Source organism: Epithele typhae (genome assembly GCF_022376455.1).
Source record: "Epithele typhae strain CBS 203.58 chromosome Unknown BXZ73scaffold_26, whole genome shotgun sequence".
Classification (NCBI taxonomy): domain Eukaryota; kingdom Fungi; phylum Basidiomycota; class Agaricomycetes; order Polyporales; family Epitheliaceae; genus Epithele; species Epithele typhae.
In genome coordinates this window covers 399,607-422,317 of record NW_025954217.1, presented here as the reverse complement: position 1 = coordinate 422,317, position 22,711 = coordinate 399,607, and the positions used below count along the sequence as shown (strand labels likewise).

The 22,711-nt window shown below is 63.1% G+C and overlaps 7 protein-coding genes across 7 annotated transcripts; 3 read left to right on the top strand and 4 right to left on the bottom strand.

The window, feature by feature from the left end:
• Positions 1-2,368: 2,368 nt before the first annotated feature.
• BXZ73DRAFT_47396 (uncharacterized protein) lies at positions 2,369-2,727 on the top strand (the record flags this gene model as incomplete). The annotated part of the gene is made up of 2 exons (XM_048019869.1): positions 2,369-2,499; positions 2,601-2,727. Coding segments are annotated over 2 exons (258 nt in total), but the record flags the coding sequence as incomplete, so codon positions are not given.
• Positions 2,728-7,058: 4,331 nt separating this feature from the next.
• BXZ73DRAFT_101754 (magnesium transporter NIPA-domain-containing protein) lies at positions 7,059-9,704 on the bottom strand (the record flags this gene model as incomplete). Its single annotated transcript, XM_048014999.1, has 14 exons — positions 7,059-8,125; positions 8,183-8,206; positions 8,265-8,270; positions 8,335-8,382; positions 8,436-8,487; positions 8,548-8,668; positions 8,736-8,862; positions 8,926-8,953; positions 9,008-9,112; positions 9,176-9,204; positions 9,256-9,288; positions 9,340-9,364; positions 9,418-9,546; positions 9,600-9,704. The coding sequence occupies 14 exons, from the start codon at positions 9,702-9,704 to the stop codon at positions 7,059-7,061; spliced, it is 1,899 nt and encodes a 632-aa protein (XP_047877647.1).
• Positions 9,705-11,684: 1,980 nt separating this feature from the next.
• On the top strand, positions 11,685-13,339 carry BXZ73DRAFT_47488 (uncharacterized protein; the record flags this gene model as incomplete). Its single annotated transcript, XM_048019887.1, has 6 exons — positions 11,685-11,973; positions 12,033-12,075; positions 12,130-12,345; positions 12,422-12,756; positions 12,812-13,065; positions 13,130-13,339. The coding sequence occupies 6 exons, from the start codon at positions 11,685-11,687 to the stop codon at positions 13,337-13,339; spliced, it is 1,347 nt and encodes a 448-aa protein (XP_047877646.1).
• A 2,368-nt stretch (positions 13,340-15,707) lies between these two features.
• BXZ73DRAFT_47326 (uncharacterized protein) lies at positions 15,708-16,542 on the bottom strand (the record flags this gene model as incomplete). Its single annotated transcript, XM_048019857.1, has 2 exons — positions 15,708-16,132; positions 16,470-16,542. Coding segments are annotated over 2 exons (498 nt in total), but the record flags the coding sequence as incomplete, so codon positions are not given.
• A 1,789-nt stretch (positions 16,543-18,331) lies between these two features.
• Positions 18,332-20,484, bottom strand: BXZ73DRAFT_101751 (uncharacterized protein; the record flags this gene model as incomplete). Its single annotated transcript, XM_048014998.1, has 7 exons — positions 18,332-18,424; positions 18,485-18,548; positions 18,599-19,169; positions 19,469-19,768; positions 19,821-19,922; positions 20,112-20,280; positions 20,335-20,484. 7 exons carry the CDS (start codon positions 20,482-20,484, stop codon positions 18,332-18,334), a joined length of 1,449 nt encoding a protein of 482 aa, XP_047877644.1.
• A 605-nt stretch (positions 20,485-21,089) lies between these two features.
• On the top strand, positions 21,090-21,469 carry BXZ73DRAFT_47438 (uncharacterized protein; the record flags this gene model as incomplete). The annotated part of the gene is made up of 2 exons (XM_048019877.1): positions 21,090-21,131; positions 21,203-21,469. Coding segments are annotated over 2 exons (309 nt in total), but the record flags the coding sequence as incomplete, so codon positions are not given.
• Positions 21,470-21,509: 40 nt separating this feature from the next.
• BXZ73DRAFT_90237 (electron transfer flavoprotein alpha subunit) lies at positions 21,510-22,663 on the bottom strand (the record flags this gene model as incomplete). The annotated part of the gene is made up of 3 exons (XM_048025566.1): positions 21,510-21,611; positions 21,662-22,388; positions 22,443-22,663. 3 exons carry the CDS (start codon positions 22,661-22,663, stop codon positions 21,510-21,512), a joined length of 1,050 nt encoding a protein of 349 aa, XP_047877642.1.
• Positions 22,664-22,711: the final 48 nt, after the last annotated feature.

The window sequence follows — 22,711 nt, the reverse complement described above, 5'->3', positions numbered from 1 at the left end:
GGGCGACCGGCCGGGGCGACTGGCGCGCGTCGGTCGGTCGGCGTCGGCGTCGGCGGGCGGCGGGCGGCGGTGACGGCGACGGTGACGGTGGTCTGGAGCCTGGCGCGTGTCCAGCATCTGGAATCTGGAGCCTGGCGGGTGGGCGTCCGGGGCTGCCGCGCGGCTGCATTTGAGTTGGGTGGGGGCCCTGCCGTGTTCGCGAGCCCGGCCTCGGATCGGGCCTAGCGTGGCAGCCCCACGGGTCGCGCGCGTGCGACCGGCGGGGAGGGCGGGGAGGATGGGCCGGGGACGCGCCCCCGACCGGGAAGGGCTCGCGCGGGGCGGGGGCGCGAGCTGGACGGCCGGGTATCTGGAGAGAGCGGGCGGGAGGGCGGGTGGGGGCAGTGCCGGCTGGCGATGGCTTGGTGCTTGCGAGAGGATCGGTGGGCAGATTGGCGTCGCAGTGGGAGGAGGCGAGCCCGGGCGTTCGAGCGCGACGCAGGGCCGGAACGGGGATCACCGGGCAGTCGTCCGGAGGAGGCCTGATTGAGGGCTGCGTGCGGTGGGCTATTGTGAGGGCCTCTGACGAGGATTGGACGGGAGGCGGTGGCCCGGATAGGCGATATGGCCTCGTCGGTCTGTCGAGCAGGGCGACTGCCTTGTGTGCAGACGCTGGCAACGAGAACGCTGTAGCAAAATCGACGTGCCATCAGCATCGGAACAGATTCGACGGCGAGTGAGCATAGGACGAGGGCGACGACCGTCGATCTCCGCGCACCCCGGCCCCGGCCGCTGGGAGCCCCAGCCCGGCTCGAGGACGTGGCCACCCGGACGAAGCCCAAAACCTGCCGCGGGGGCTCCGCGAACGCTCAGACCTGCCTGCCCGAAACGGCAAGAGCCCGAGGCGCCCGGCTAAGAGATCTCATGGGCGTTTCTTCACCCCCAGGCGCTGGCCGACTTCACAACCCTGACTGCCTTTCGCCCCACCGTCCTTTCACCTTCGTATAAGATGGGACCTACAAATCCCCTCCCGACTCCAATCCACCCCCGCCCCCGCTGCCCCCGTCCGCCTGCCCGATCCCCGTCTCCCGCCCCCGTTCCCGCCCCCGCCCTCCCCCGCCACCGCCCCCGCGTTCTTGCTCGCCTGCCAAATCCGTCCCATGTCCCCTCACCATGTCTCCCCCCTCTGCCAGCCGGCCACCGACGTCGAGTCCGACTCGGACTACCTCGGCACGCCCGTAGATCCGCCGTCCACCAGGCCACCCTACGTCGCCGACTTCGAGCCCTACTATCACGGATCGCCTTACGCCGCCGGCGCCCACTACACCCCACCACAATATCCCGCCCCGTACCCCAACTCCGGCCCAGAGACAGGATGCCTGCCCGGGTCCCCACATCACGGTCTCCTCTTGGACACATCGTACACTGTGAGTGACTTTCAACCGCCCCATCACGCCCAGAGGGAGTGATCTCTGCCCCCGCAGACCGCCGCCGCGTGCACCCAGGGCGTCGACCACCCTTCCACCGTGCAAGCATGGCGCGAATCCTTCTCCGGCAAAACATCGTCCCCGAACGCATACCCCGCTCGTGCGCTGCGCGCACCCTCCGGCGACTCCCTCCACGGCGCGACCCCTCCCATCGCGCACACACGCCGGAGGGAATCCGGGCCGCGCACCCACTGCACCCCGCTCGCAGCCCCGTACCCGACCTGGGACAGCGGCAGCGGGAACGACTCGGGCGACGATGCTCCGTATGTTTCCCCCACCCTCTTCACGCAGACTCCGAGTGCGGAGCTCGCCCGCAGCACCGTACGCCTTCCCCGCGCTTCCTATGGTTATCTTCCGCTGAACACTCGCATCTCCGTCAGGCGTCGCTCTACATGTCCCCCGGCGCCGCGCAATCGTACTCCAGCGTCGACTCCGCACCGCGCACCGGCCACCTGCACAGCAGCCCTCGATCACTCTATGAAGACGGGCCAGTCGAGTCCCCGACCCACGATCGCCCATACAATGAGCGCTTCGTCACTCATGGTCAGTGCGAACTTCATTGTATCGCCGCGCCGCGCCTTTGTTCATGTCGGTCTTTGTCCAGGCGCGAGTTATGAACATCCAGTCCTCTTCGACCCTACACGCAGCCGCACGCGGCCTCCCAGTACGCCCCGGCCGCACACCTCGGCCGGTTCTCGCACCCCCACCCGGCGGACGCGTACTCGTACGTCCCGTACGGCGACGCCCAGGGCCAAGACACGGGCTACGGCGCACCCGAACCGCTCCCGCCGTACATCTACGCCCCGCAGCCGCACGCGTACCACCCCGGGCACGCGTTCGACGACGGGTCACGGCGGGGCGGCCACCGCGTGCTCACGATCCCGGACATCCCCGCGCCGCCCCCCGTCCCGCGCCCGTCGTCGCTGGTGGAGGACAGCCCGAAGAAGCCGCTCACGCTCGCGTGCTTCTTCTGCCGCAAGCGCAAGATCGCGTGCCAGGCGCCCCCGGCGCGCTCGCCCGACCGGACGTGCAAGTGAGTGTCGCGTCGCTGTCGATTGTCGCCCCACGCGCGACGTTCTCGGCTCGGGAGACGACATGGAACTGACGACGTTTTTTTTTTCTTCTTTTTCGCAGCCAGTGCGCGAAGCGGAAGCTCAAGTGCCAGTACCCGGAGACGTCGCGGCGCGGGATCCGCCCGCGTATGTACGACCTCACCGACGAGTCCTTCCGGCGCGCGTCCGACCCCGGGCTCGCGCTGTGAGCTCGCGCGTGCTGACCGCCCGGACGCTGCGCATTCCGTCATAACTATATTGTCTCTCGGGGTCCGAGCCTCTTCCAAGCCGTCGGGCTCCCCTTCCCACACTGACATTCGCGTTGTTCGCCTCATTGCCCCCGGTAGATGCTTTCTCCCGTCGTGGCCCCGCTCCCCCACCACCGCCGCCGCCGATCGTCGTCCGCGTCCGTCGACCCACTCGTCGCTTACTGTTTTGTTTATTGTGTTGTGATTGCGTACTCTCCGTTGTCTCGCCCCGCCGCTCCGGACGCTGGTCTCTGTCTCGGTCCCCTCTTCATCGTTTTGCTCTGGCCTCCCCGACTCATCGCATGATGCTCTACCCCTCGCATACGTCTCCACCCTGTTATCCGTAGCAATAATCCACCATCGTCTCTCCTACCTACCGCCGCCCCGGCGCACTACGTAGATGTAATCCAATTCCTCAACGGCTCCAGCCCGCACATCCCTTACGTCCGTTCGGAAGCAGCGCGCCCCGCGGCCCGAGACCCCCGGAGTCCCCGCCGCCCCCCGACGCGGACTGGACGAAACTCCAGCGCGGACGCGACACGCGTCGCGCATCCACCCCCGTACGTACCCCTGCCCCGTCCGCTAGAGGTTGTGCGGAAATCACGGAAGTCGCCTACCCGATATCGAGCAGAACCGCTCCGCTGGTCCGACGAGGCCGCCAAATGGCGCACCCCGGCATATGATGAGACCGGGCTCTGAGCGCCCGAAGTTCAATCTCGCTTGCTTGGCAAGTAAGTATAAGCTGCGCGCACGACGGCGTCGCCGTTCGAGCCGTCGCCTTCGCCGTAAGTGAGTGCGCGCGCGAGCGTGTTTGTGGGCGCCGGACGCGCCTCACGCGGACGTCGATCGATGCAAGTGCGTCATGCGATCGTGCGAGTCCGCGTCCGGATGTCGTTCGAGCTCGCAGCGAGACGTCGACCTCCCCCGCGCCGGCCCGGTCGAAGTACCTCGTCCGACGTCGAGCAGCCCCAGCCTGATCACGCGCACGTACGCGGTGGGAGGTCCGTGGTCCGTGGTCCTGGCCCGTGGGGGCGGATCAGAGGGGGGGCAGGGGCGCTGGCGCGCGCACGGGCTTAATGGAAAAGGGCCGGGTCCCCGCGGCGGTACGTAAACGACGGGAGGGTCCGCGGACGCCAGAAGCGCGCCTCCGCCATATAATCCCTGACCGCTGGGTGTTTGGGAGCGGGCTCGTGCGACGTGCGCAGGTGCGCGAGGCTGGCCTCGCGACGTCGACCTGATTAATGCCGACGCCGCGCGCAAGCGGGCGACGCCCAGCGACGCCCAGAGTCCAGACGGGGTTGCAATTCGAGAATCGAGGTCTCCCTTTGAGAGCTGGCATGAGCGGCCCTGCCGGACGACCACCGCGCCGGCCGCGGGCGTCGGGCGGCGCTGGTGGTGTTCGCGCGTAGGTACGTAGTGCTCACCGCCTCTGGCTCGCCAACGGTCGGGTTTACGCTTTTGCTTCTTCTCGCGACTGTCGAGCTCAGACCTTCGAGCCTCGAGCTTCGAGTTTCGGAGTCCGGACCTAGTACTCAAGCGACACCCGCATGCACCCCCCCCCCCCTCTCTGCAGCTGATCTCGGAGGCCCGGGCTATCCGCGCTCGACGCGGCCAACGTCGACCGCGGGGCCCGAGAAGGCAGCGCGCGCAGACCGGGAGCCCGACGCGCACCACGCGCGAGGTTAAGTGGCAGACAGGCCGCCGGCGGCCGACCGGACCCAGTAGATCCCGAAGGGAGGTTGCGGTGCTGCATCGGGCGGCGCGGAAGCAACGTGCGCCGCGGACCAGCGCCACTGCCGTCTTGAAAGTTGAAGTGCGTTGAACTCCCAGCTGCTGAGCGCGCGTGCAGTTCTGCGCGCGGTTCTCCCGCCTCCTTTCCTCCTCCTCCTTCACCTTGAGAGTCGGTGTTGCGCGAACGAGGCAGAGTCGGGGGCAGGGGGGTTGTGTGCGTGCGCATGTGCGTGGTGATAAAACGACGTGATTCATGCAGAGGAGGCCTCGCGACGGACGTCGCGACATGCGACAGAAAGTGGGCTTCGAGCTTCGCCCAGGCTGCCAATGCTTTAAATCTACGCTTGTCTGACGCGCCGCGGCCCTGTCCGCGCAGCATGCGCCTCTAATTTGATCGCTGCTGCTCGTAGCTTGCCCGGCGTTGGGAGCAGAGGATCGTGCGTCGAAGCTTGTACGAGGGTCTCTGTACATGCTAGTGAGTGAGTGTGAGCGGGCGGGCCTGATGACGTCCGGTCGTGCTGACCCGGCCGCCCCGGCGCGCGCGGGGATGGGATCTGCTGGATCTGGGAGGCGGGCGCAGTGCACCCCGCGCACCGCCAGGGCTCCGCAACCAGGATCGGAGGCTGGCTGGTCGACGCCGCGAGCCAAACGTGCACGGGCACAGGCCAGCGGCGCTCCACGCGCGATCTGGTGGAGATGGAAAGATCCCGTCGTGCGAGGACGGACGGGTGCATCGACATCGATCGACATCACACGTACGGCGGCTGCCTCAGGCTGTGGGTCGGCGTCTGCACCCGTCCACTCGCCTCCAGCTGCAGCCCCTCGAAGTCTAACGAGGAAGCACACACCGGCCCAGGCCCCCCTCCGGCTTCCTCGAGCCGGGTCCAGTCTGGCGGCCCTTCTCGCCTGTGATCTTCCGCCGCGCCCTGGCCGGCGCACACAGCGTCTTCTTATCGCCCACGTCGTCAGTGCATCCTGCCTCCGAAGACGGCGCTGCCGCCCATCTCGCCCGCTCATGAACCCCTTCGACGAATGCGCAGGCCGACCCCCCGCTCCTTTCACCTTCCCGCTTGCGTCGCAGAGCCGCTCCGCAGCCACGAGAAATTTTGGAGGAGGGGTTTCGCGCACTCCGAATTGGCTGGCCCGGGGAGGGAAACCTCGAGCCCAAACCCGAGCGTGCGTAACGGCAGCGCCTCTCAGCGCTTCGGCGCTCGGCGGCAGCCGCGGGTCTGCCAGTGGGGCATCGATCCAGCAGACGCAGACGCAAACGCTGCCTGGCGTCGCGGGACGACGAGGCCCCGCTCGCACCTCGCCCGGGGAGGGGGCGCGCGGACGCACCCCATGGCCAGCACTGCCCACGGCGGACAGGACCTCGCGGAGAAAACCTGTGCGCGCGCAGCGGCCGGACGACGCTTCCTTGGCCCCGTCGCTACTTCCCGCAGGGAACCAGGACGACATGGACCCGGTGCGGGCGTCGCGGGAACGATGTGCACAGGGAGAGGGCGGGAGGGAAGGACGCGCCCGGGGACGTCCGCGAATCCGATCCCGGGAGGATTGCCTCTCGTGCTTGGACGAAGTGAATCTCAGTGGGACAGGCCTGGGGGCCGCAGGGGGACGAACGGGCCCGGGGCGGCAAACGGCCACGGGCAAGTGCGATCGAGGACGTCTGCCCGCGCGAATCTCCTCAGAGGCCGGGACTTGCCAGCCACGGTGCACGTTTCCCGGGACTTTCCAGGAATTCAGGCCTCAGGTCTGGCCAGAGCGCCACTCGTTCGCTCGGGAATCGGCTGGCCATGGGGAGGGGGGGTACCGTAAGGCTTAAGCCACGCACGGATGGTGACCTCGAAGTCCGCAAAAAAGGGAAAGGCGTGCGTACGTACGTACGCGCGGAAAGTTCAAAGCTTCTTGGACGGCGGGCGAGGCTTCTGGGTGCCGAAGCACTCGGGTACGTGCGCGGGGCTTTCTGCGTTTCGCGGAGGACGTGCGGTCGTGAGCGATTCGACGATAATCCGAGTGATGGGCCATCTGATCTCTAGAGTGCTTGGGACGGAGGGCGAGTGAAGCTGTACGTACGAATAGAGGCGAAATTAGGATCGGATTGGATTGCAACAGAGAGGCAGCGAGCGTGTCCGAGCAGGGCCGAAGTTCGTCCAAATTCGAAACGTAACGGAAAACGCAAGAGGGCAGAGAGACAGACCTACAGGAAGGTATATAAACTCTACAGACTACAGTATACAAGCGTACGGTAGCGACTACTGTGGCACGGCGCGAGGCGGCCGGATAGGGGGAGCAGCGGTGTAGGGGAAGGGAGAAGCGGGATCAGCGCGGGTGCGGACAGCGGATGCAGCGGGGATAGCGGGAACTGGTGGGATAGCGGGAACCGGTGGGACATCGGGAACGGGGCCAGCAGAGGCAGAGGCAGAGGCAGAGACGGAGGCGGAGGACGCGGTCGACGTGCGGAACGACGCGAGCGGGACGCACGCGAACCGCGACGACGCCGACAGTCGTCGGTTGAAGTCCATGAGGCCGACGACGAACGACCGCGAGTCCGGGTTATATAGTCATACGACGTCTGTCCCCCGAGTCCGCCCCACGAGGCGCACGCTGCCGGGCCCGGCGGAGCTGTCGCCGTCCGACCCGCCGTCGAGCTCGAGGCCCTCGGTCGAGCCGCGGTTGAACAGCGAGACGCTCTCCTCCTCGTCGTCCGCCCGGTCCCCGCCAGGGTACCCCCGCCCGCCCGGCGAGCGCCCAAACAGGTGCAGGTGTCGCGAGCGCGACCCGGGCGATATCGGCGGGAAGTTGACCGCGAAGCCGCTGTTGCCCAGCGAGGGTGGCGCGGTGAGCGGCACCGCGGAGTCGAACAAGTCGCGCAGGGGCAGAACGGGGACGCCGATGTCGGGCGGCAGTGTCTGCTCGCCGTTAGCGCCGACCACGGCTTTAGCGGACCAGCTGCTGCTACTGACCGACTCGCGTTCGTCCTTCGGGGTCGACGCGTGTGGGACCGTGCGCCGCTCGTGTGTTGCGGTGTTGTCGCCCATGCCGGGTGTGTGGTATTGGTGCACGAGCTCCTCGTCGCCGAACTTGATCGTTTGCTTCCGCTGCCGCTGCGTGAACGGCGAGCCGAGCGACTGGCTGCCGAGCGAGCCAACTTCGACGTGCTGGTCGCCGATTTCGCCCGGTGTGCCCGGCATCGGGTTGTCGAAGAGCTGGTGCCGCTTCAAGCCTGCTAACGGGTCTTGTCCGCGACTGGGGCCGGGCGAGCCCGGCTGTCCGCTGATTCTTGAGTGGACGGAACCGCGGCTGGACATGCTCATTCTCCGTGCGCTGCGTGCGCGGATGATGCTGCCCATCGTCCCGAAGCTCCCGCGCAGGGCGTCCATCCCTGGGTCTTCGACCGCGGACAGGTTTTTCTCGTCGACACCTTCGGTGTTGTTCTTCGCCGCCTGTAAGAGCAACGTCGTCCGCCGGTCGAGGGTTTTGATCTGTGTCGGATCGATCTTCGACAGCTGGAGGACGGTGATGCCCACGCAAATGACCAAGAACCCCATGACGAGGGTGATGATTTGGGTGACGGGTGCGCTGAGACCTTGGAACAACACGATGGTTGTAACGATCGAAAAAAACGTGACTGCAGAACTCAGGTGAACAACATCTTCTATGGCCTGGGTGATACTGATCAACTCACAGATCACGTAGTAGGTGGGCGTGACTAGGAAACTGTCAGTACAGCCGAATCGCAGTGCATCGGCGGTTCAAATATCACGAACCCATTGCTGTCGTCAAAGAAAATGGGGTCAGCCCCAAATACAAATATATGACGCAGCGGTAGGCACTCACCAGTGTTGAAGAGCGCCAGCGCCACATTAAGATAATACACCTCCGTGACTGTTTAAAAGTGAGCATAGTCTAATTATAACGTGAAATCAGATGGGGCTCACTTAGCGTTACAGCGACGAATACGAGGAGGAAATACATGAACCAGAACTTGAACTGTAACACAATAGATGATCAATGATGGTGCCATATCAAACGGCGGCACGGCATCCATACCTGGTTGTCCCCCATGGCGGTGGTGACGATCGCGGAACCAAGGCCAGTCGTGACGCTGACGCTGATACCCCCGATCATGCTGCAGACCATGATGTACCACAGCATGCTCTTCTTTCCATACCTGAACAAACGGACAAGAAGTAAGCATCTCGCTCATTCGATCGACCGTGCACGAGTGACGGCCGTACCTCGGGGCAAAGTAGAAGATGATGACCAGGGCGGATGCGATGAGGATGCCGCCATAGATCAAGAACCCCGGTGACAGGAACAGCTTCTGGAACTCCCTGATCTGGCCAATGCTCTCTTCCTGAGGCCCTGGTTTTGGCCGCATCTCGTGAGCTCATAGAGGACCGGAAGAGAGCTGCACCAATGCCGTACCGTTGAGCGCTATGATGACCGAGCCCAGCTGACAAAAGCGGGGTAAGAAATGCGGGCTATTGTGGCACGGATGTCGACGTACGACGCAGAGGGCACAGCCGAGCCAACCAAAAAAGCTGAGCTTCTCGTTGAGGAACAACGAGGAGAGGATAGCGCAGATGACGACGGAGAGGGCGCCCATCGGGGTCTGATAGGATATGGAGTGGGAGAGCAGTCAGGGCACTGCGGCAGGGGAGGGACGGGGACGTACGACAACGATGGCTTCGACGAAAGCGTACGCTGGACGGGGTTGAGAGACGTGCGCGGAGTGGGTTTCCATGGCGTACTCACCTGCGAAATTGCATAACTCGCCCAGGATCATCACTATATGTGGTGTCAGGCTATCCCCGCCGAGTCAAGTGATGTCGAACGCACTGGTCATTCCGATCCACCATAACGGCTTGAAGGGCGTGAGCGGAGGAGAGGGAGGACACACAGAGTACAATGGCGCACCGACTTGAGATAAGCAACTCCCTCTCCTGCAGCCATACCCCTCTGCGAGCGGAGAAGACCCTTCTTCTTGAAGACGAAACTTGAGCCGATGAGGACGCCACTGGCAATGGCGAGGATGATACCGACGATCTAGAGACGCATGTGATAAGACAGTGGAGTGGACGAAGGGCAGGAAGAGAGACCTTGAGATTGCCAGGGACAGTGAGGGTGCTGCCGCTTGACGCTTTCAAGGAGGCGGAGGCGGAGGTCGACGTCGTGGAGGACGTCTGGGAGAACGTAGAGGACATGGCCAAGAACAGAAAGCGTATATCACCGGGCCAGCAGGAAGAAAGCGGCCCCTGAGGGCGGCGAGAGGGACAGAGAACAAGAGGATGGCGATTTGCTAGTGCCTGTCTTGGTGGCCTCTTCAAGACCGCACGACCGCTGTTTCGCTCTCCACCCGGCCACCGCACCGCAACTCCCACTCTTCCGGCCCCTGGTAGCGGCGCAGCACTGCCCGCCCCGGCCGGTGTCCTGCGCCATGACCTCATCTCTGCCCAACCGGCCGGCGTACCTCCTATTTGGGGTCGATGCCGGCCGGGCTCGGCCGTCGCGAGCTTGCGGTCGTCGATCAGCGCTTCAGCTCGAGAGCACCCTCGACCTTCCTTTAGACTTGTTCGCCGTCTCTGTTCCCTGGTTGCGTCGTCCTTTTGCTTCTCGTCGTCGCCCCTCAAGGCCTCAAGCTTAAGCTTAAGCTCCTCACGGACGGTGCCCTGGCGATTGAAACCACCCGGTTGTCGCCATAAATTGCTAGAAATTCGTGGCTTATACAGGCTGTCTGCCGCCGATCGCAACAACAGCTTGGGCCTGGACAGGCCCCGCCCGCCTCCGCCCAATTATACGCTGCTGGAGCTCTCTCTCTCTCCCTCGTCTCCGCACAGGACACCTGCACGTACTGCGCACACACCTCCCGGTTCTCACGCTTCGCCTTTGCACTGTCTTACGACCGGCCCGAAGTTTGTCCCTCTTGGCATCCCGCCTTCAGACGGATCAAGGGAAACGGCAAGCCATGTCGATTGGTTTTCGTTTTCCGCGTCGAGCTTGGGTCCGTGCTGCGGTGAGCCACATCAGACATTGGGGTGGCAGTCCAGGTGCGCAGCGTCGAGCCCACTCTCCAGGCCGGACGGACCACCAACTGTCTTATAACCAGGCAGTCGTACGACACATGCGTTCCGTCCTCCATGTACCTGATAGCCACCTCTGTGCAACGGACGCCCCTGTCTTTCCCGAATGCCGTCTGCTCGCCAGGGAAGATGGTCGTCGGAGCGAAGGGGCTCGGAAGATAGGTCAGTTGTTGGTCCATGCGAAAAACACGTACGGGCACGAGTGGTCGCACGATTCGTCGCGCACCTTGGGAAAGAGCACCGCTTGTCGCCTGGGCCTGCTGGCATCGTGGCGGGTGCTCGCTCTCACTCCACGGGATTCGTAGTACGGAAACCAGTCGTGTTGGTGCGATTCGGGGCTGGTTCCCCTGGCTGAGTGGTGAGTGGGGAGCAAAGGGGCGGTGGTCTGCGGCTGACGATATCTGGTGGCAACCTGCAGATTCCGAGCAGCGAGCTGGAGTGCTTGTTCCCATGCCACGAGCTCTGCGGTCAGGATCTGTCCCATTTGTCGTCGGCGCTCGTTCGCCCAGTCGAAGGCGGTGGCAGCTTTCTCCCACGTCGCCTGTGCTTCTTTTTACGGTGAGCAGCGGTTCGGATGGGGCATGGCGTGTACGTGCGCAGCTCTGGCGGCCTCGAGCACGGATGGATCGTTTGGGCGCGGGACTAGGCGGCTAGTCGGCTAGAAGATGCAGATGCGCAGCAAGTCCCCTGTCCACGTGCAGCGGTATGACCCGCTGCGGACCAGCCCACCGCCCGCGCCCCTCACCACAGGCGGGCCACACGCGAAAACGGCAGAAGAGCAGCGCGCGGGGGACGCGGATGCACGCCCGGCGGCGGAGCGCCAGTCGACGACGCCTTGCACGCCCAGCGCCCGGACCAGTGCTGTCGGCTTCCCACACGGAGCTGACCGCGCTTTAGCCAGCCACCCCTTCCCCGCGGATCCCGCCAAGCCCGGATTCAGCCTCCACGCTCCCACCGACGTCCCCTCACGCCTGTCTCCGCACCTCGCGCAGCACCTCCTTTCTCCCACCCCGCCACCACCTCCCACCCTTTCCTCATATATAGCCCCGGGTATTCTCGTGCACTCAATTGCCCGTCTTCCTCATCGCCATCCCCCGCATCATCATGCATCCACGACTCGCCCTTCTCGCTGCCCTCGGTCTCGGTTCTTCGACCGTCTTCGCACAGCAGCGCGTACGTCGATCCGCTTCTTCTTTCTCCCTTCCGTCTCATCCTCCCATCCAGGGCAGAGCTGGTTCCGACGATGTCTCCAGCACCTCTCCTTCCTCCACCTCTTCCGCCAGCTCCGCTGCCTCCAGTGGTGTCACCGGAGGAAGCATTTGCCCGACCGGAGTTCTGGGCAACAGTGGTTTGATGTGTATCTCGGGCGTCATCAACGGCACCACCACTCGCTGTGCGTCCCCTCTCTGCACTCATCCACGACGCCCGTTTAATGTGCGTGTTTCTATCCAGACACCCTTCAGAGCCAATCAGAGAGCTTCGGTTGGATGGCCATGTGAGTTTCGCGCAGCTGCACCAGTAGATCGACCCTCTCATATTTGTCGTCCAGCGGATTTGGAAAAACCATGGCGAACTCACCCATGGTCATGATGTGGACCAACAGCGATGGATCCATCACTGTGTCTCAACGCCAAGCCTCGGGCGAAGTCCCGCCCTCCCCCGTGTCCAACCCGCCGCGTGTGGCGACCGTCGACCAAGCCAACTCAAATCTCGCCGGCTCACAGCCGTCATTGTCGTTCACTATTGAAGTACGCGAGCGCGCACTGTTTTCGCGCATCTCATCTCGTGTTTCACCCTACTGACTGACGCTTGGTCCCTTGCACGTCGCAGACCCAAGGAAGCACGACCGTGGACATCATTTGGGCGTTCAGTGACACCAACCCCGGCAGCTCGGACAACACGACAAGGCTTTCCACGGGCGACATCCACGTCGACTCCGGTCCCGCGCAACTCGACCTCAGTCAGCCCGTCTCGAGCAATGGGACGGTCGCCAGCAGCGGCTCGGGCACCGTTGACGTCCCGCTTGTTCCGTTCCAGAAGATGATCGTCGCCCATGCCGTACTCGCCACCATCGGCTTCCTCATCCTCCTCCCTGCCGGCGCTATTCTCGCACGGTATGCCCGTACGTTCACTGGCGTGTGGTTCGTTGGCCACTGGCTCTTCCAGCTTGTGTTCGGTACGTACCCCTTGTCTCTTACACGTAATTCACGCGCTCACGACACCGCGTGCAGCCGGCCCCGTCATCATCGCTGGTGTGGCGCTTGGCTTCGCAGCGACCGACGCTGGGTCTGGTGAAACCCTGCTCCCCAAGAACCACAAGGCCACAGGTGTCAGCCTCATCGGGCTCTACGTCTTCCAGTGCGCCCTCGGCATCGTCATCCACTACTGGAAGCCCGCGTCATTCACCGTTAGCAAGAAGCGCCCGATCCAGAACTACGCACACGCCGTGCTCGGTCTCACCATCATCGGCCTCGCCTTCTGGCAGGTATGTTCCGAGTGCTATTCATATACGGACGCTGAGAGACTGACGAAATTGTTTTTGACTCCAGGTGCACACCGGCTACGCGCTCGCATGGCCGGCCACCTCGGGCCGCCCGGCTCTCAGCAGCTCGGTCAACACGGCGTGGCTTGCATGGGTGGTCATCATCCCGGTGCTCTACTTCGCCGGGCTCGCCTTCCTCCCCAAGCAGTTCCGCCAGGAGCGCCCCGCGCAGAAGCAGGAGGTCTACGCCGACGAGCCGCGCTACACCGACTCGTAAAGGCGTTCGCACACGGACTGAGCTCGCCGCGCCCCCGCGTTCCCGGACTGGGATTCTCTTTGCTTCCATTCCGTTCAGCATAGACGCACGCGTCCATCTGCCTCCCTTCCCTTGTCTACGCCATTACATAGCCCCCACCGCATCTTCAGAGATGAATGGACACCTCGCTCGCCCACGACACGCCCGCGTCGGGGCCTTCTGCTCCCCACCTGTGCCGCCTCTTGTTTCGCCCCGCTTCGTATCCCACGTAGACCCGCTCCGGACATCACGCTACCCCTCCTACAGATACAAATACTACATGTACACAGTCTTCACCAATCGTAGCGCACAGATTGCTAGTACGTACACCCGCCGCGCGCGGACGACCCCAACGATCCAGTGCACACGCACACACGCACCGCAGCCCGCACTCCGAATACCATGGCCTGCGTGCTGATACCTGTCGACGTCCGTGGGGACCGCCAAGTGACTCTCCAGTCCGACGAGCCAAGGCACCAGCCGGACGTCGCTATTCTGGGCCGCGCGACATAGCTCCGAGTTGAGCGCGCGTGGCGCGCGGCGGTACGGCGCTGCACCGTGTCATGCCATATGTAACGTCGTCGGACGGGCGTTCCCAAGCACGCCGACCTCGAACTGCCCCCAGCGTGCGCCGCGTGCGCTATCGATGGATTCTCACTGGCAGGGCGGCGGCGTGAGCTTGCTGTACATATACATAGGACGTCGTGCGCGCGGCGCTCTGCAGGCCAGCGCCAGCCCCCGCGGCGCCAAAATCGCTGCGCAGTGGTGCGGAAGCGCCCACTAAATACTGCTCCTCCTGGGTTCTGAGATCATCTTGCGCCTCGAGCTCCCGGTGAGTTCTGCGATCTCGAAACCTCGATCTTCGCGCCGAGCCCCGCGGCCGGAGTCGCGCTCTCACGTTGTAGGCAAGTAAGTATAGCAGACTTCGGACGGGGCGGGGCAGGGCAGGGCAGGGCAGGCAGGCCCAAACGCGTCGCGCGCCGCGCCTACGTGCGGATATGGACGTGCGTTCCCGCGTGCGTGCGAGTCGACGGGGGGTTGCCTGGCGCGGCGCGGGGGATGCGCGATGGCCTCTGGACCACTGGTGGGCACGGATTTAGCCTCCTGGCACGCATCGCGTTGTGCAGGTATGGGCGAGGCTCCTAGCGGTGAGCCCGTACTCGTCGGTCGGGCAAAGGAGAGCTTGTGGCCATAGAAGAGAGGGAGGAGTTGAACCCGGGTAGAACATCGGCGGCGACTGGAGCCTGAGGTGGTGAGGATGACGGTACGACCTTTGGGCCGGCGTTGGGCCAGCTCGAGCTGGCGGTGTGAGCATCTTGGACGTCGGGCCGCTCGGTCCTGTTTCGAAGCGGTTCTCTTTTTCCGCCTGGAACCTCCGGTGTATCGCCTTGTACCAAGACATCCTTGGTGGGGGGAACGCAGTGGCAAAGATCATTTGTAGGCATGCGGGATCCTTCCTGGAGTGGGGGTCCACGAGTCGCGCGTGTGGAACTGAGTGGCAACCTCAACGGGTGGCCGCTGCGAGGAGCACGCCCACCGCTCCCATGCGTCTTCCGCGGTGCCGGGGCGCGAGGAGAAAGGCTGCATGGTTACTAACTTTACGCAAATGCACCAAGGATACGGAGGAAGAAGTTCGTGCCTTCCACGCCGACCTCGTACACATCGAATACCTTAGCGACGCAGCACGAAGATTTCTTCGGCACATCGAAACCATTTACCTTCACCGAGAAGAAAGATGGGGTGTTGATAGAAGAGGAGAAGCGCGGCGTGTTCCTCGGAGAACTGATTCCTGAAGCATTGCGCAAATTCGTGCATACCGTGTTCTCGAAGAGATACGCACCTTTGTCCTCTTGGATGGCCTCTCAAAATCCTCAGAAAAGTTTTAGGTTGTCGTCTTGTGTGTTTAGCATTGGGTTGGCGGACTTGAATGCCGTCTTGCCAGTGGGGGACCACCAGTGTCTCAGGTGAAGGGACAACTGCCAGGAGGCGCCCAGGCGCGTCCCGAGGTATCTATCGAGCTGCCCACGTGTCCAAGCGTGTCCATCATCCTACTGAAATACTGAGCGCTGGGCGTTGGCTCTCCTTCGTCTCAACCACCATGTCTTCTCGCAACGTCTCTCAAGGTGTACACCCGATATGGAACTACGTCTTTGCTGACAATTGAGGTGACCAGTGACCGCAGGTCGGCACCGCCTCTGAACGTGTGGTTGTGAGAGTATGTACCTGTACATGCAAAGTTCGTACTTGAATAATCGTTACTAAGGAGGTCACAAGTAGGGCATAAGTTATAGCAAAAATGCACGAGCGCATGGTGGTACTGGTGAACTGTCCGTGTACGGAATAAACAGTCTCAGAGCTTCTCACTCAGCTCAAGCAAGCACCTCGCCACTGTGACCACCCCCTTCGAGATCTCCGCCCTCTCCTCCTCCCGCACCCGCCCCCACAGCCGCCCAAAGCGATCCGGGTGCCACCGCACCCTGTCCGGCATGCCCCCCGCGCGCACGAACGCCTCGACCTTCTCCACGTCGATGTCCCCAGGCGCTTCCGGCTGCCCGAGCACCGGCCACGGCACGTCCGTGAACCGAAGCCCGCCCTGCTCCGCCTCCTTCTGGCCCACGCCCGCCTGGAGCACGAACCAGCGGTTCTTGTACCGGGTCACCGCCGCGCGCGCCGCGCGCTCGCGTTCGGCCTCCTCCTCGCGCCGCCGTTGGAGGTGTGAACGTGTTCGGTGCGTCTTCTCGTCCGTCCGGTGACCGTCGTCTTCGTCGTCTTCATCTTCGTCGTCGTCGTCCTCTGCGCGCTCCACCGGGGACCCCGGGCGCGGCACCTGTGCCTGGACAGGCGCGCTGGCGGTGAGCCCGAGGAGATGCAGCTGCACCGCCGCGTGCGCGTACATCGACCACTGTGGTGACGCGAAGTGGGGGACATATGGCTGGTGGTGGTGGTGACGATCACGAGGATGAAGAGGGGGAGGGGTGTGGGGCGGCCGTCCGTGCTCGTGCTCGTGCGCCTGCGCATGGGGACGAGCGTGTGCGTGCTGGTATGGGTGCATGCGGCGGTGCGGTGCGGCGGGGGGCGCGCGCGCGGCCTGCTGCGCGCGCACCCAGCGCACCGTGTCCTCGTTCGTCGCGACTGCCTCCGCGATGTGCCCGTCGAGCGCGCTCGCGTTCGCGGGTGGCTGCGAGGGCGCATCGCTCGAGACGGGCGAGGCGGCTCGCGTCGAGGAGCCGGTGGGCGCGGACGAGGCAAACGGGGTCGGGGCGCCTCGCGAGTGCGAGTGGGCGCGGCGCGGGGAGCCTGGAAACGACGCCGGGGCGCGCCACCGCTCGCGGCCGTACTCAGCACGGTCGAAGTCGGGTTCGCTCTTGAGCTTGATCTGGTCGTCCAGCGTGCGGGCGGGGCGCGTCCTGCGCTGCGTGCACACTGCCTCAGGGTGCGTGCGCGCGCGAAGGTGGGATGGGGGGCAGGGCGAGCTCCGCGGGGAGATGTGTGAGCTGCTGCTGCTGCCTGAGGCGGAGACGGAAGAGGAGGCTACGGGCGCGTCGAAGTCCTCCAGCTTGGGAGATAAGGGCGAGCGAGGGCGGTGGACGGGGCGCTCGCGGAAGGTGGGAGAGAACATTGCGTGCTGGTGCTAGGCGGGGAAGAGTGATGGCTAGTAGCTGAGCTGGGTGGGTGTGGCTGGGTGGAAGCAGGCGGGAAGTCCTCGAATGTGGGAGGGGAGTTGGAGAGCAGGGGACCGAGCGATGTCGCTCAAATACCCCGGGATTAGAGACGCAGAGAGTCCATCCGCACACCGATCCCGAGTGCTCCTTGTGGCGGCTGGCGGCGGCGTCGGAAAGCGGCTCTGGGTATGCTCGCCCGATCGCCTGCGTTGCACATCCGGCATACCCGCCCGCGCGAGCAGCTCGAGGGACCGCGACCGGACAAGCAGCTGGAGGCGTCGCGGCCGGGCGAGCAGCTCGAGGGACGGCAACCCCGCGCGTCCGTGGGCAGGCGAGGCCTGCCACCGATCCCGGTCCTGCAACATCCAACGAGGCGCACTCGGACGGTTTCGGTGGGCGGAACCGCCCGTGGCGGGCGGCTGGATGGGTTGCTCGGATAGTCCGCTGTGTGCGTGCGGCCTCGGTACGTATGATCGCGATCGTCCTCGTAGGCTCGGTCGACAAGTATTCCGCCGATGCGCCGCCGGACAGAGTACTTGGACCCACGGCGCTCCACCGACGGCAACGGGCGGGCTCGGGCGCGAGCAATGGGCGCGAGTCGTCTCCATGCCCTCAGCGTCGTGACGCTGCGTGCCAGTCTGAGCCGACCAGATTCCGACGAGGCTGAGAACGTGCGTCGTGCGCTGACTTGTACGTAGGCATGGCGCACCTTGAGAAACGTACATCAACCGCAAGGTTTGAGCGGTATATAAAGGCGACCTCGGACCCCGGCAAACACACTGACCCCCGGTCCGGGTGTTCTCCGAGGGTTTGCACTGACATGGTTGTTTTTGGGGAATAGGTGTTTGAAGGCTGCTCCAGTTTCACACGCGACGCGGATGATATTCACCGCTGATGGGGCGAGCGCCCGTGGGTGCGGAGCGCCCGACTTGAGCTCTGCTTGTGAGCGTGCTCCACAAGTGATCATTTTCTGTACTTTCCTCAAAAAAAGGTGGGGAAATGCCGCTTTTGCAGGCTGCGAGCAAAAAGAACGGGAGGCAGCGGATAGGTTAACGTTTCGCGGGGGAGCGACGTGTGTATTGTTTCTGTGCGACCTGTATTATCGTACCGTATGCTATGTCTTCTGCGATATATATTCTTCCAAGCATTATACAACGCTGAGAATCACCATCGGTCTCGATAGCCGGGAGTAATCTATCTCAAGCCTCTTCGTACTTTTGGGCGAGCTACAAGACCTCAACCGCCTACTCCTGAAACATACATGTGTATGGAAACGCGACGGCACAAGAAAGATGTGGCGGATACAGCGCCATCAGGCTGACGCCTCTCCATCTTCATCTGAGACGGTCACAGCTGTTTCTGGGTAGTCGAATAGCAGCCTAGACTCGACCTCTGCCGCCGTGACCTGAACAACCAGGGATTTCGTCAGCGGAGTCGCGCTTCGCGCAAGTCAGATGCAGCTCACCTGCTTCGAGTCTGTAAGAATGTGCGGTGCGACGACGGCATATCCGACGCCCATGTCGACCATTCTCCCGGAGGAGCAACGGTGTCCCGTGGTTGTGCCAAGCGATGCGCTAACGTCTTGCCAACATCGTCATTGGGGACCACGAAGACGAAGGAGAGGCGGACGCCCGTCGGCGGCTCTGACGCGTTGAAAAGCGTCCGCATTGCCTTTCCGATCCCGCCGCCTCGCATCTGGTGCGTTCTGCAAAGTGTGACTTGCAAAAAAATGACGTGGGGCCAACCGTCGGCCGAGTCCCGTATGACCGCGAAGGCGTCGATGGTGGGGAAGCCTGCAGGTGCAAGGAAGAGTCGGTTGCGTACGTCATGGAGTGGCGATGCCTCGTCAAGCATGGACGGGTTGAGGGGAGGAAGGGTAAAGTTAAGCTGATCTTCGTTGAGCGTACAGAGGAGTGGCTCGCGAGTGCACCAAGCCAAGGCCAACGTCTCGAAAACGGGTCCAGCAGTGGTTCCAAGCGGGGACATCGCCTTGTACATGGCGAGGCGTTCGGCTTCCTGGGCCGATGCGATGAATTGAGCAACTCGGAGGCGAAGGTATGGCGTAGGAATGGTGCATTTGGTGACCTGCTCGAGGGTGTGTTCTGGTCGTGCTGCTTCAGAGCGTTGTATGAAGAAATATTGGTCAAAGCCTGAGTCGAAAGGCAGATCATCGTGGGCTGAGAATTTCTTAAATGCCCTCACAATAGATGATGTATGGGCGGGATGGATTCTGATCGTATCCAGCACCTTCGCAACGTCCTGCGACAGGCCTTGCTTACGCTTGATTGACTTCATACATGCACGTGCGGATGGTCCTAAGAAGCGAAAGATCTCTATCGGGTCATAGAACCCATCGCGACCCCGTCTAGAAGAAAAAAACAGGTGAGGCGAGCGAAACAACGTAACGTAGTCACTCACGGAAGTAACAAAATCTCTTTCTCCTACCAACAGTCCATAGGCCAGATTTTAGCGCGCATCTGCTTCTGGTACTCCTTGTAGTGGACCAAGTTGGGAGAGCAGGTGAGGACGATGGCGAGGTTCGCAACGTCAGAGAGATGTTTCTTGATATCGGAGGGTGGTTCAAAAAGACCCAATGTCCCGTCTGGCACTGCCTGTAACGACCCTGCCGTTCGGACCGTGGCACCGTTGTTATTGAAATAATAGAAGCCGCCAGCAGAATTAGCGAAGACAACCGGTCGCCGATGGTTTAGGGCTTTCAACAAGGCCCATCGAAGGAAAAGGCTTTTTCCTGTGCCATAGACAATGAGCTTGGCTCAAATATATTCTGCAGTGGCGCTTACCGATACCCGATTGCCCAGTGACAACAAGATTCGTGGTGTGCCCGGCAAGATAATCCCACAGACGGTTGTACTCCTCGCGAACAATCACCTTGAAGCGGTGTCCTGCAAAAAGGCGGTTTATGTCATCGCGAACATAGGTAACACCATCCCGTTCTTCGAAGGGATCCTCCCGCTCCCTCCACACTCGGCGGTGGACCTTCTTATGCCATTCTGCAAATCGGCGTTGACGGCGGGTAGTACGTAGGGACAGAGGTCAGCAGGAGGTATACCAGAACACGTAAATATGCTCACCGACCGCAGGAAGCGTGATCAGGAGCTTGACAGCGTCGCGGTCCACGCCCGCTAAGGGACGCGGGACATCCGAATCCACCGGTTCGGCAACTTCGTCGATGGCGGTCTGCACGAGAGTGTTACCGAGCCTATCCGCCTCTTCTTTGGTACCAGGACGCTCTTCGTGCAGCTGGACAATCGCCGTGTTCACCTGAATGCTCTGAGTAGGTGGGGGAGCACATACCTTCCACATCTCGGCCAGGCATTGCCATCTCTCGCCGAATTCCTCAGCGACCCGGCTTTTGAACTCCTGCATGGTTTGCGACGGGAGATGAGGTATGGTTCCGAGACTGACAGTGGGGTCGTCTTCGCGCTGATAGAAGAAGTGATCCATGTCGTCCTCGGTGAGCTGATGTGAGCGCGTTGTTGGGCGCACCCTGGGCCTCTTGCAGGGCCTTGCAAACGTCTCCAACATGGCGAGGTACGTGACCTTCGTTCGCGCTGCTACGTGGGCCTGGGATCAGGGCGAGTCCAGGGAGAAATGAGTGACTTCGGGAGAGTGGGGTCAGGGGTCAAACGGGTACTCAAGTACTCACCGACGAAGCAACCAGGGTGGCGGCAGCCGGCCCGGGCTTATGTAGCGGTGCTTTCCAGCTACATGAGTTTGCTCCTCTTGGTCGCAATGGGCGCATCCTTAAGGGGCTTTTGGGGTCACCGGAGGGTACGTGGAAGGTTTGCCTAGGGGAGACTATAAGTACTGGTGACCGGAGGGTCTCGTCCCCCTGCTCCTGCACTCGGCTGCTCGAAGCATCGGGCACGAGATCTCTTAGCTAGAGACCGCGGGGCGCAGCTCATGTAGAATGGTAGTGTATCGAAAAGCCAACACGATGGGCCATCCACGAGATGAGAGCGCTGTCGTTCTTTGCGGGTCGGCGTGGTGCTGCTCGGCTACGCCCGAGCTTGCCAAGGCTAATAGGATCTGGATAGTAGGCGCATGCATTGACCCCGAACCAGGGCACTGAGGCCGGACAAGCCATCGAGGTACGCAGCTACTACTCGGGCTCATCATCGTATGCACAGGTCCTTGACTAACGCGTCGTGTATACGCACAGGATGCGTTCATTCTGGTTTCCGTCCTCGGCCACCCCTCCACTGATCGCCAGACTTTGGAGACGGCGCTGCAAGCGTACGAGCGCGTGCGACTGCTCATAGCGAACCACGTCTTGCGGGGTTCCAGAGAATCCGGAGACATACGAGACGACCTGGCTGCGCTCGGACTACAAATCGGCCGGCATTGGGATCGGCTGTGGAAGTCGACGGCGCAAGGCGAGCGGGACAGGGCAATCGGGATGCTCCAGTCAACGAAAGCGAAGTTGTAGAGCTCCGTGTGGGTAGTGTACAATGCAAGGAGGTGGTGCTCTACGACTGCTGCTTGAGCTTCTCCACGAGCTCCGGGACCGCGGTGTACAAGTCCGCGACCAGGCCGGCGTCCGCGACTTGGAAGATGGGGGCCTCCGGGTCCTTGGCGGGGATGAGCGCGAGAAGGGAGCGAAAAATTCCTAGACACGCACCTTGTTGATCGCGACGATGAGCTTCGAGTCCTTCATGCCCGCGAGATGCTGGATGGCGCCAGAGATGCCGATAGCCATGTACAGCTCCGGCGCGACGACTTTGCCCGTCTGCCCGACCTGAAGCGAGTTGTCGGCGTAGCCCGCGTCGACCGCCGCGCGCGACGCGCCGATTGCGGCCCCGAGCGCGTCCGCGAGCGGCTCGAGGGTCGCGTTGAAGGTCTTCGCGTCCTTGAGCGCGCGGCCACCCGAGACGATGCGGCTCGCCGACCCGAGCTCGGGGCGGTCCGACTTGGTGAGGTCTGTCTTGACGTGCTGCGTCGGACTGGAGGCCTCCACGGGGTCGACGGCTTGCGCTTCTGCGGACACGCCTTCGTCCGCAGACGAGGCCTTGAATGCGGTCGAGCGGACGGTGAAGAACTTGACGCGGAGGGACGAGGGGGCCTTCACGGTGGCGATGGCATTGCCGGCGTAGATGGGGCGGGTGAAGGTGGTGGAGTTGGACGCACTGTCGTGCACGAGCGAGGTGATGTCGGAGACGGCGGGGAGGTCGAGTTGGGCAGCGACGCGGGGGAGGATGGACTTGGCGGCGGAGGAGTGGGCGGAGACGACGTGGGTGTAGGGAGAGCTTTCGCCGAGGAGCTTCTCGAGGAGGGGCGAGACGGCCTCGGAGACGGAGTGTGCGTACTGCTCCGACGCGGAGTGCAGCACAGTCGAGACACCCTTCAGCCTGCATATACATGCGTCTGAGATTGTGACGCTGAGTGATAAAGAGGACACTCACTTCCTCGCCTTCTCGACTACCCCCTTGACCTGCTCCGGAGATCCAATGACAAGGCCGGTGACCTGTCCCCCAAGTTCTTGGGCAGCGGTGAGAGCGGAGAGGGAGCCGGCGTCAATGATGCCGTCCCGGTGCTCGAGGAAGACGAGTGCGTGGGGGCCAGGAGCAGTGGCATACCGCCTGGACAGTGGTGCGGCACGAAGAGCTGAGCGCAGGCGGAGCATGGTGGGGGTGTAGGGAGGAGGCGGCGGACGACGCCAGAGAGTTCCCCG